The sequence below is a fragment of the Etheostoma cragini genome, chromosome 4 (assembly GCF_013103735.1).
Source record: "Etheostoma cragini isolate CJK2018 chromosome 4, CSU_Ecrag_1.0, whole genome shotgun sequence".
Lineage (NCBI taxonomy): Eukaryota > Metazoa > Chordata > Actinopteri > Perciformes > Percidae > Etheostoma > Etheostoma cragini.
Window position 1 is genome coordinate 27340526 of NC_048410.1, and position 13040 is coordinate 27353565.

General features: G+C 40.8%; 1 protein-coding gene across 1 annotated transcript in view; it reads right to left on the reverse strand.

The window, feature by feature from the left end:
* Positions 1–12904, reverse strand: part of LOC117942684 (protein SSUH2 homolog) — a 15580-nt gene extending 2676 nt beyond the window's left edge. The window contains exons 1-9 of the mRNA XM_034868287.1: positions 12784–12904; positions 9181–9261; positions 9030–9105; positions 6538–6667; positions 5160–5220; positions 4285–4409; positions 3745–3807; positions 3503–3582; positions 1944–2036 (exon numbers count right to left, since the gene is read on the reverse strand). Coding sequence (XP_034724178.1) covers positions 1944–2036; positions 3503–3582; positions 3745–3807; positions 4285–4409; positions 5160–5220; positions 6538–6667; positions 9030–9105; positions 9181–9261; positions 12784–12796 — 722 coding nt within the window. The 5' untranslated portion in view covers positions 12797–12904. The remainder of the gene's footprint in view (positions 1–1943; positions 2037–3502; positions 3583–3744; positions 3808–4284; positions 4410–5159; positions 5221–6537; positions 6668–9029; positions 9106–9180; positions 9262–12783) is intronic.
* Positions 12905–13040: the final 136 nt, after the last annotated feature.

Genomic DNA, 13040 nt, shown 5'->3' on the forward strand with positions numbered 1-13040 from the left:
TAATTTAATACACGGGTCCAAAATGACCCGCTAAGTCTTCAGATGGCAGCAGAAAGCTAACACCAGAGGAAGGTTAATATGTAACCACAATAAAGCTACTATTTGTAGAATTTCAACATCATTGTATCATATTTGAAATCAATTTTTGTTTGTAAAAAATGTTGGAAACTGGTTGAGTGTGTGTGTGCTGCTTTCAGCCATTCAGTCTCAGAGTCCCTGGGTCAGATGTATGATCAGGTGTAGAAAAACCTTCAAGGATCATCTCAAGGAACCATTTGGACCTCCTTAGGGAATGTTCACACTCGGCCTCTTTTCTGAGCTATGGAGTAAACCGTGTTTTCAAAAAAGTCACCGCAAACACTTTTTTCTGCATCTTAAGCCCTCTTTTTAAAGTTGAAACCAGTGATAGTCCTAGAAACTCAAAACCACCAGATAGAACCTCCTCAGGTACAACTATAAGGACCTTCAAACCCCCTTGAATGCCCCTGGAAAGTCTTCAAAACAACTCTAAAACTTCCCCGTGGATTGGATCTCTTTAAGACCACGTAAGACTATCAAATACAACTGAAATCTCTTCCAGGACCACAGCAACATATTCAGGGTCTCAGGGAATCTCATTAAAGGAGCCCCAGGAACTCTGCTAAACCCTTTAGCCCTTCCCAGGGACTCATGGAAACCCCACATCATTAATAGGGGTGCAACGGATCACAACACTCACAGTTCGGATCACGATTTGAGTTACGGATCCAATCAACAATCAAAAATAAGTTGGACAAAGTATATTTTCAAATGCTTTCTATGATTTACTTAAAGAGCTCTCATGAAAAGTTCAAGCTCGGAAGCAGAGTTCGCTTATCCGAGAATAACAAAGGACTTTCACCTCGGGAATGCACGTTCCTTGAAAGTGTTTTAATCTAAACCACAACCTTATTTCTACACTAGTAGACTACTAGTCGTTTTGGTGCCTAATCTTAAACGAGAATTTCGGTCGATTTTAACTTGTAGCTCTGTTTTTTTTATTTGATTTTTAGTGCTGTCAGTACTGAGACAAATAAAAACAAATCGGGGATGTCTACACAGAGTTATGCTTCTGCTAGATTTAGGACACAACAGGCATTTCTAGCCTATAAACATGCTCAATTTATACCTCTATTTCCTGTTTTCCTGTGAAGTCCACACTACTCCAATAACAACTTTTATGCCTTTCTGTCACATTTACTGCAGTCAAATTCACTGTGTTCACTTGGAAGGAATAACTGCACATGGGTACATGGCACTGGTAATGATATTTTGAGCATGTTTAGAGGCTAAAAACACGTTTAAAACTTGCCCTGTTTAAGATTGTTGGGGGCTAGCTCTAGCAGGAGAATGACACAATGTAGGCAGCACCGATTGGTTTCATTTGTCTTGCTACTGACAGCACTATGCATTTAAAAAAAACAGAGCTACATGTTGAAATTGACCGGAATTCTCCTTTAAGTGTCTTTGCCACATAACGCTCACTTTTTGACACCTAAACGGCAATATCGGCTGAAATGACCGGCTGATACGACGGTGGTGTAGCCTATGCAATGGCTTTTTCGAATTCTTCCGTTCCTACAGTCGCCATGACTGTCTTCATCAACTGCTATTAACATGCTCCGTTCACGTGAACATAGACAACGGATTTTAACATGTATCATGTATGCCTGTATCTTTCCACGGCAACCCTCCATAGTGATTCATCAGCCTACTTTAAGTAACAGCAAGAGTAACAATTCATTTCACACTATTATGGTTGAACTTTGCAATTAATCAGTGGTTCACATGTAGTCGAATCGTTAGTCTGTTACACCGCTAATGATCAAGGACCTTTGGAACCGCCAATGACCCCTTGAACCGCTTCAAGATTGAAGGGGCCATTCATTAAGAACCTGTTCATGGACCCCTGTGTCAGCACTCACCACTCCACTTTGACCTTGATGTAGGTTAGCAGTTGTCTCTTTCCCTTACAGGTTTCACATTTCTTTGTACCCCTGGCATCACACGTGGTACACCTATACACACACACACACAACCACACACACACACACATACAAGCACAGTCAGACATGTTTCCCATTCTTTTTGTGTTTTTTGAAAAACACAAGGGATTTTTATTAGATGCATATGCAGGAAATGGTGGAGATAGGGGATGACACACCCCTGTCAGGGTCCAAGGACTCAGCCTACATGTGGCACACACTTTAAAAATGCTGTTTCCTGGGTTAGTTCATGAACTCAGCATCCTGTTAACTTCATATCCTGTTGAACATTTTTCAGATCATTTTTCAGCTTCACGTTTCTTTCCGAATGAAGTCCTTGTTGTACGACACTTTTCTGTTTTAGCTAATTTAAAAAAAGTGGTAATGAAATGATGTTGTCATCATGTTGTAACTTTTTCTGCTTGTATGTTCAGGGACAATCTGATATCTGACATTTTAGGCTGCAAGTTACAAACTTTAAGATTTTAATCAAACCAGCAATAGCCATTCAAGGCATTTATATTCAGTAATTTTTAGAAGCGGAGTCCGCCATTCCTGCGCTGGATTTTTAAGCTGCCTTTTCAGACAAGGAATTAACAGGAAATGAAAGGATTACAATTTTAAACCCCTAGTAGAGCCCGACCAATTTTTACGGTTGATACCGATATGAATATTTGGTTCTTTAAAAATCTGTTATGCCGATATATCGGCCGATATGTATATATTTTTTTATAATCCAGAAATGCGTTACAAAACATAAACAGATTTCCCTAACATTACTTATTTTTTAATAAAGTTCTCACTAATATAATATGATAATCATTTGTTTTATTTTCACAACAGAACCGAGGAACATCAAAATATATTAAATTTCTGATAAATAAAATGTATAAAAATACAAACTTAAGATATGAAACTTGAATATAAAACACATTTACAAAATGTAATCAGTGTTGCCAACAGGGACATTGTATTGCGTCCTCTGGTGGACAGACTATGCAACCCCATCACTAACAGGGACGTGTTAGAGCGTCCTCTGGTGGACAGACTATGCAACGCCATCACTAACAGGGACGTTGTAGAGCGTCCTCTGGTGGACAGACTATGCAACACCGCTTATAACATGGTTGACAGTCCGTTTTTATTTTTTAAATGTTCCTTTCTCAGAATCAATTATTTGTCATCATAAATGATTCTGATGAATGAATATTTGAAAAAAAAAAAAAAAAGAAATTGGCCATTATAAATGCAAAATATCGGTTGGGCTCTAACTCCCAGGTCAGTAAGTCCCAACCATTTTGTCCTATGTCCCCCAAGGAGTCTTGAGATAAGACTGTAAAAGGACATGAGAGAAAACATGTATCTGCTAACAAAATCCGTTTTTTTTACATTTATTTTTCTCTTTCATTATGAAAACCTAGAATATTTTGACCTATTCAAGCCTCTAAAATCTAATCAAATAGACCGATTTAAGAAGGGAAAAAGGACATAAGTATGACCTGTCTTTGCCTGTAGCATTACAGTGCGAGCAGCTCTCATCAGTCTTCATCCCGGAGCCGTTGCACACCCAGCACGGTTTCTTCAGAGACAAACACACACACACACACACACACACACACACACACACACACACAAATAAATAAAAAAATTAGAGTTACATTATAAATCCACATTAAATTAGTTCTGACATATTGTATCTGTGCAGTTTATTAATTACTGATTGACTAATTGAGATTCTTACAAATCCATTTCCATGGCACTCAGTGCACGGCATCGTCCCTGTGGCATGGCAACTGTGGCAGTCCTACACACACAAACACCCCCACACACCCACCCACACACACACACACACACACACACACACACACACACAGAGTAAAAAATAGACTTAGTGTCTGTTTCAGTCACACTGAAACGGAATGCTCCGTCATTTTTACATAGAACCTATACTGTAAAAATGACAACAACTGTTACTGTAACAATGCTATCAACTGCTGTAAAATCTTCCAGGACCCCTGCCACACCCCCAGTACTATTCCAAGGCCCCTAGGTCAGGCATGGCTTTCAGACCTTCTGGATCCCACATAAGAAGCCCTGGAAGCTTTTCACAGACCTGTCGAACCTTTAAATATCTGGAACTTTTTCAAACGATCTCTAGCTCCTTTTCAAAGACTCCAAAAACACTCATACTCTAAACCCAGAAAATCCTGCTCTCTGGTCTCAGTTTTATGTGAAAATGCAGGTAACCATAGCGCTAAGGCGGTCTTTGTTAACCAATCACCTTGATGGAGGAGGTGTAGGGCACGCGGATCTCCTCTGTGTGATTGGTGAAGAGGCTGGGAGTCGTGGTGGCCTGGAGCTCCCAGGGCCGGGGTGCAGTCTGGGTGTAGAAATCAGCTGGCTCACCTGTCAATCACACAAGACATATATTACTATTATTATAACCTGTCTGTCAATCAAATAGCATGTGGCACCGTCTCCTGATATCATCAGGGTAGTCTCAGTTTGGGCTTGGACACTTCAGATTTATACAAACACAAGAAGCATGTCTGTTGAACAAGCAGAGAAGGTCTAATGAGAGATACTAGCCAGTTGCATTATGGGAAATGTAGGTTTTTGTAGTTTGAGCTATACTAAGGGTTAAAACTAAAACAGCCAGCAACTTTATGGGAATAAGATACTAAACACTGAAAGGAAAATTGAATTAGTGAGTTTAAGAGCGGTTTCCCCTGTTGGTGTGTTTAATGACACTCCGACTTCTGTTAAGTGAGACCCGGTTATTAATAAGCAACCTTATTTTAATATAAATAAGAAAAAAACAAATGCACGCATGGCATGGTAATTGTTTCCCTGAGAAGAGATGACTCACCACTTCAAATGGCTGTTTGAAGGTTCAGACTTTTTGTTTTAAGGACCTTGTGAAACAGGCAGTTAAGCTTCCTGGTAAACAATTCCTCTTTAATGGTGACTTTATGATGTACATACTAGTATGTGTAACCAAAAGGTCCAACCAATAAAATCACCACAATCTGTTGATCCAGCACCCCTTTCTTCCTGAATTTCTCTCCATAACTACTGTAACCCATTGGTTTGCATTCATTAACCCTAGCAATTAGTGGACCTTTAAAGCTCAGAATTAGGTTCCGGTTTATTTACCTTCATGTGGTTTGGAGGCCCACTCAGTTGACCGGGACTCAGTGAACGTCTCCAGTCGATACTGCAGAGCGGAAAACACACTTCAACGAGTGATACTATACATGTGCAGTGTTAATACCATTTTAGCTGACAGAGACAACAGTGGTATACAAAAAAAACAACAGCAATATTTACAGTAACAGTAATAGAAACGGATATTAGCAGGGCCACATAGAATGTGCGGACACAGATTTTGAACAAATTAAAAAATATATATATTGTTTTTCATTTGGATCAATAGGTAGTTTGCAAACAGGAACTGACAATAGTTCATTTTCCACAACTTAAAAAACTTAGGTTTTAGCCAACCGTCAGCTAACTGACTCCATGTAAAAGCATTGAGAAATGTAGATCTAAAACTTAAGAACATGATTATCCCCCAAATAGAAGTAACTAATTTAACTTATTATGAATAAAGCTAACAATAATTTTAGTTAAAAAAGCAGGATATACTTGTATACATGGGATGCGTTCAGGCACAGTACTGAGTGTATGTCACTTGTGTCTGAGCAGTGGTCAGAGCCCAACACACAATCACTGATGTTAAAGTAATAATCTCAAAGATTGTCAGTTACAGTTATTATGGCGGAACAAAGAAAAGAGAAATGACTACAGACGATGAAACATCAAAAAGTGAAAGTGAGATCCAAAAACACAACTGCAAGTGCCGCTTCCAGCCATAGGCCAACGAGAACGAAGTGGTAAGAAGTGATGTCATACTATCAGACTGATAATAGGCTTCAACAAACGGTCTCTGTGTGGAATCTTTCAGATGTAGAGCATAAACAGACAGCAGACAACTTATGAACATCAGATATGTGATCTGGTTCTGGAGAAGGAAAAACTAAATACAGCAGAATGTGATCAGATCCCAGCAGGTGACAATGGGTCCGGCCCTACAAAACCCAACTGGAGCCTCCTTAAGGGGAACACCACCTCAATTAAGTATGTTATCTTAATAAAATATATTATCTCCATGGCCTAGGGGAATTTGATCAATATTAGTGAACATGAGCTACTCCGTGTCAAAACCAGAAACCAGAGAAGTATATAAGAATTAAACTTGTAGAAAATGAATGGCAGACTGATTTCTTTTTTTTTTATATCTAAATGAGCTTTATAACATTGTAGTGTTCTCAGTTCTGAAACAGAACATGTGCCCATGCATGTACTCAGGACATTGCCCTGGTTGAGTTTTAGCACTATGGGTTTTGGATTTGGGGAGAGTTGTTTACTAATATTTAGAAGTATGATTTTTGAAAATAACAAAGAAACATAGTATCAAACACCAGAAACAGCACCAGTCTAAAAGCATCAAAGAATGGGAACTTCACTTCACCCTGTAGGTGTTGCATGGCTCCATGCTGGTGATGACTCCATCGTTGACGGGACTCTTACTGTAGCAGCACTTGGACGACACAAAGCTCTTGAACGCCTCACGAGCCACATCCTCCGACAGTGCAGGGATGCTAATACACACACACGCGCACACACACACACACACACACACACACACACACACACAAGTTTAATATTATTATATGAACCATAGACCAACAATACTGCCTTTTGAAGCCTTTGCAGCCTTGGTATTTTGGAGCCAGGAGGGATCAGATTAGGACAAAAAGGCCGAGCTGGGGAGGATGGTGCATTTACCCAGTGTTGTGTATGGTTTCAATAGCGCAGTGCTAAGATTAACAATAAAGAGGTAAGTCTCCAATTTCCACCCTTCTGATGTGATTCATCCAGCGGAATTTTACAGTCATGTAAACACAGACCGCCAGGTAGTGCGCTGTTTGTTAGGATGTAAGCCAGTACACAGAGCTTGTTGAAAATCAGCAGACTTTTCATAAGTAACCAGCTAACGCTAGCCAGTTTGGTTGGCAGAATGCTGAACAAGGCATTTCTAGGCAACCAAATGTTCCAATTAACTCTGATGAGAACACAGTGAGAGGGTCAAAGTTTAGGACAAAAACAAACACCCACAACAATGTATTGGCTATTTTAATGTACACGGGGCCATGGTTTGCATTGCAAAGCCTTTATAATGATTGAAAGGTCGGTGTGTCCCCAAAGAATCCCCTGATTTATTGTCAATTATAAATAGATGGGACCATATTTTACCAAATGAACATCATGGTGTATTGAAAATGACTTGAAACTAGCAATGAAGACCATAAACTTGTTAGGAAAATGTTTATTGAGGTAATAAATCAAGGCAGAAGCATGGTCATTTCGCCATACAGACTTTGTTGAGTCACCCCTGCTGAAATTTAGATAGAATGCAGCTTTGTAGTGGGGCAGATAAGGGGGAAAATCGTTCACAAGTGGATACAAGCACCAAATTTGGTGTGGTTATCCCTCTGGGGCCAATAATTTGAAAAATAACGTTAGCCACTTGATTTTTCAAAATGGCCGCCATTTTCAGCATTGGAAAACACATCTGCCCACAAAAGTTTACTCACGGGACATATTTCAAGATTTTTACCTTTTGAATCTTATGTTTTTGGTGTATATAGAGTAAATAATTTGAAAAAAACATGCATGAAACATGTAATCCCAAGAATGTTTTTATTATTAAAGCATGTCAAAGTAACAGGAGGTTTTATTTACTTTTTTGGAGGCACATAAAATCATTGTATCTGTTAATTGTATTTAAGTGGGTGATTATAAGTGTGTTCATTAAGGCCAACATTGCTAGTCCTGGTACTTATAGCTACACAGTGCTGTACAGATAAGACCAAACTGATAGCATTTACATCTTCCATGGCATTCTGCTTTGCATCCACATTTGGTCAGTTGCTGACAGCTCTCTACAATTGGCGATAGCTCTGTCCAGAAGATCTGCCATAGATCACCTTTCTTGGTCCAACCCCACTCAGAAGGACTCAGTACTTCTGGTTGGCATACAGTTGCTTGACTCCAGATGCAGCCTGCCTGGTAGGCCGAACGCTTTACATGCTGCAGCAATGCTGCTTGAGTAGTATTATTGTATTCGTTGACCATCAAAACATAGGAGTAGACATCATCCTTTATGCAGTTGAATGTTTTGATAAGGAGATATCATGCAAATATACATAATCTGGCTATGGCAGAAAGTAACATGGCCGCCGCGGCTCACATGAAGTTTTTTTGCGATGGCTAACGTACTTTTCTGAAAGAGCACTGCCCAATTTGTAATTGTACCGATTTTGGTGCTTGTATCCACGTATCCATGTGAACGATTACCCTAAAAAATTGCACTTATCTGCTTCACTATTTGAGGCACTTTTCACTTTTCAGGCACGGAAATTGCAACTTGATCTCAACAAAGCTCTTCCTCATCTGGCCCAAGAGCAACACAAGCATTATGTGATTGGCTGGTGAGACAAGTGATGTTCAATCTGCAAATGGTGTAATTTCCCCACTGGGGATAAATAAACAGTATAAATTATTACTAGGGTTGGGCGATCTCCCCTAAATTGGCAGAGAACGATGTTTACAGTAAAACATTGTGATGGACGATCATATCGTCATGGCGTACTATATCTCTTTCTCCTGCTATGGGCTAACAGTTAACATAGAACCGATCAGACATATAGTATATTTCAATGGTGGCTCATCGTCCGTTGGCACAACCCTAGTGTGCACCGTTTTGCTACAGTTTCCTGGTTGAACATGTTTCCTCGGAACGTTGTGCAACAGGCTTTGAGGTATGTTTTCTCTAGATTGGTGGCTGTGTAACAGGTGTTCGGTTGCAACATGTATGTAAACGCAGCCCATTTTCAGTCTAGATAGAACGGTTTGCTACATTTTGTTGGGGTTGAACGTGGCCCAGGTCTTAGGTCTTACCTCCAGTCGACAGGTGCAGGGCCGGGTTGGGGCGGGGCTACAGGCTCCATGGGCATAGGCGGGGGCAGGAAGCCTCCTGAAGCAACAACAACTTTAAGTAGTTGCAACAACATGGAATTATGTCAAGACTTGTAGGTTGTACTTTTCTTACCTCCTCCAGACAAAGTGCCTTCATATCCGGGCACGTTGCCAAACATGTTGGCGGGAGGGGCAGTGGGAGGGGGATACACAGCTGGAATAAACAACAGGAAACAGTTCATATTAAGTGAAAACACCTGTGTATGTGGAGAATGGGTTGTTGCAAGGCTTTTAAAGGAACGTTTCTTTTTTGGAGCACTCTTGTATTTGTACAGACATTTTAAGCTGGAGCCAGCAGCCAGTTTGCGTAGATTAGAACAAAGACTAGAAACAAGGGAAGACAGAGCGGGAGAAGAGGAGGTAGGAAAGGAAAGAAGGAGATAGAGAGGTAGAGGATGTGGGAAAGGAAAAGAGGAGGATGGAAAGGGGAGGACAGTAAAGATGTAGAAAAGGAAAATAGGAGATTAAGAGGACAAGAAGTGGATAGGAAAGAAAAGAGGAAGTATAAAAAGGGGAAGAGAAATGTAGAAATGTAGATAGTTTTTGCATATGTAAAAGACAATGTCAGACTCAGTAGTTTTCTCTAGACCCCAGCCGCGTGTCAGCCTTCCACCGCTGGTTGGCGGGATGGTGCCCAGCTGATGATGCGGGGTATACGTAGATAACTGGAGGGTGTTCTGGGGAAAGCCTGGCATGGTTAGGAGAGACGGCACTTTGGACGGAGCCGCTCTCATATCAAGAAATCAGACCGAGTTTATCGTCGATCATAAACTATGACCGAATCAGTAATCAGAGGTGCAGTGCTACGTGTGTCTCTGTGCTTCTGTTGGACCAGTTGCTCACTCACAGTACCATCACCATGGTGTCTGTCCGCTGACTCAGATCAGTTAATCAAAAGGTAAACAAAAGAAGAGCTACTTTGGAACTTAATTGGAATTAAGTTGCCCCCTGACTCTCATCCAGCCGATACAAAAGCAAATAAGATATCTGCTTGCATTGGAGTGAGTCGTTAAACAAATGGAGACTTCGCCTCCTTTCTTAAGCTGGTGGGGGAGGGGAGGAGGGGGGGGGGACTAAAAGCTGTTTCATGCTTCTTGTATTCAGTGCCGATGATTTGATGCAAACGTGGCCTGGGCAACAGCTTTAAGATGCGAGAAAGGGAGACAAGTGGAGAAGTCGGGAAACAATATGAAGGTTCAATATGTAATACTGACAGCCAGCAGTTAAAATAAGGTACTTGTCTCACATAGCCAGACGTTACTTCACAGCACAGCGGAGTAACGTTAGATTCTGTCATAAAAGCCGGTGCTCATGCGGGCTCTGTACCCGACTCACAACAACCCTATCCTGGCTTCAAAATACTACCCCACCGTCCTCTTTATCCAACTGGCAAAAACACTTTCTGGGACTAAAATTACGGCAACAACCGCTAAAAACGTCACAATCTCGCCGTCCTCTTTACCAATTTACAGCCTCCCTCTCTTGGCTAAAAAGAACTCGTTGACGGCTATAGCCGGCCACGTTAGCAGTTATGCCGTGACCAGTCGGGACTTTCCTTTATGATAAAGCCTATAGTTAGGGCATAGAATCGAATATTGTTAGGGAGTAGTAGTTAGTCACATAGTTGTCAGATTTATCTATTATATAATCAAGAATATAATAAAACTAAAGGGAGACTTGGCATACAGCCCGATCCGGTTGGGGAGAGTTCTAGCCCGACCGGGCTGGAGCTCTCTTTACCTTGTCTCTCTTGGTTTTGCTATAATAATAGTTTTAGACAGCTGGGGACTTATTTGGATACACTGAGCTCCTCTCTCCTCTATCTTTCCATCTTTTCATTTATGTGCATCCATGTCCCAGAAATGCTTGTTACTAACCTAGCTCTGGGGAGTCATTCCCCGGAGTCCTTATGTTCTTTTTCCCCAGCATGTTCCCTTGGATCAGAGAGGCTCCAAAATCAGGGTAGCAGCTGTCGCCTTGGTCCCGCTCCATGTTCTCATGTTCAGACACCGCCTACCAAGAGCCTGGGTCTGAACAAGGTTTTTGCCTAAAAGGAAGTTTTTCCTCGCCACTGTCGCACTGTTGCTTGCTCTGGAGGAAACTACTAGAACTGTTGGGTCCTTGTACATTCTGGAGTGTGGTCTATCTGTATAGTGTCTTGAGATAACTCTTGTTATGAATTGATACTATAAATAAAATTGAATTGAATTGAAAATTGAATTGATTACATCACTGGCTGTGTCCCAATTGTTTTCCCAGTAAATAACTTAACTAACATTACTCTATACTATAAAATTCATTGGAGTATACATGAATGCTGAAATGACTGAACTTGCCCATCCCTAGTAGCTGTTACAAATTAGCCTGAAGCTAATGCCTACCGGCTGCAGGCTGCGTCTTTTTGGGCTCTAAACTGTCTCAATCATTCAAATACATCTCCAATATTTACCCAAGGTTCGGTATGTCTCTGGTCACGCAACTGTTAGAAACATATGCCACGGTTTGGGCGCCCAGATAGCTCAGTTGGTAAAGCGGGGGCCCCTCACTCGGACATCTCTTATGCATAGGTCCTGAGTATGAGTGTAATTTAGGCCTGTGTGTAAAAAAATTGTAATTTCCCCTTGCGGGATTAATAAAGTGAACATTATTATTATTATTATACATCATTATTATTATGTATAGAGATTAACTCCTCGATGCAGCAGGCCCAGGTTCTACTCCGACCTCCATGTCATTCCACTCTCTCTCGTTTCATGTCTTCAGCTGTCCTGTCAAATAAAGGCCTAAAAATGCCCCCCCCCCCCAAAAAAGAGAAAAATGCCAAGGTTTTTAGGTTGGGTAGAATATCTCTCCATTGATCCCATTTGAATGTTTGTATGTTTATTTGCTGCTTCCACGACCTTGTGGCTTGGCGTTTTTACAGACCTGGCAACCTGGCCTGGCTTTCCATTAGCAGTTAACAACACACAGGACAAAATACAGACAGCCATTCTGTCCCGGGACAGAAATGTTAAAGGAGAAACTACTGGGATTATCATAGGTGTCAGAAAACATAGTAACCTACACAGTTTAGCATGTTACGTTAGTGTCTGAGAACATATTGTGGTCATTTTGAGATTTATTCCGGTAAATATATAACATATAGCACCTTTAAGTTAAGTGAGATTTACTCGAGTCTCACTCATATAACGGGAGCTGGGTCGGGGTTGATTCATAAGAACAGCTGCTATGTTATTTTGGTCTAATCTAATTTTCTACGTTTTTAAGTGAAAAACTAAATTAAAAGCAAGTAAAAGATGTAAACATATTCTCTTAAAAACACAAAATACAAGTAGCCTATAGGCTACTATGAGCCTGAAAACAGTATAGGTCTCCTTTAAGACATAATTAATAATTAATGTAGGTAATACATTGACTTTTGTTTATTATTCCAGATAAATATTTACACTAACAGTTTAAGTTGGCTTAACTGCTTCTGTTCTACAAAAACTTTATTGCAATCAACTTGAAAGAATTAAAGAAAAGTCCACTTCCATTCCCATTTCCAGGACGCTGGTGGCGTCCATGGCTGCGGCTCAGCAGCAGCAGCAGGGTGTGTAGGGTGTGTAGGGTGTGTGTTGTGTTCAGTTTGGTTAGCCGTGTAATGTTGTGTCCTGTCGTGTGTTTTGGTTCCTACCTGCGCTGTTCATCCTGCTGCTTTTCGGTCAGTATTGTAGTGGTAAATCCGGACAGTTTCTCCGTTGGTTTCTTTTACTGTCTATGGTTGTTTTTTTACACCGCCGATACAAGCTGTTGCTGCACAGAAACGATTAAACGTTATTTCCGGTGAATCCTTCAAAAATAAAGGTCTCACTCACTTAGTTTCACATGGCCAGATCTACAGATAATAATCCGAATTTGCCAGGTAGGAGGACACATACGAGGCATTTTATA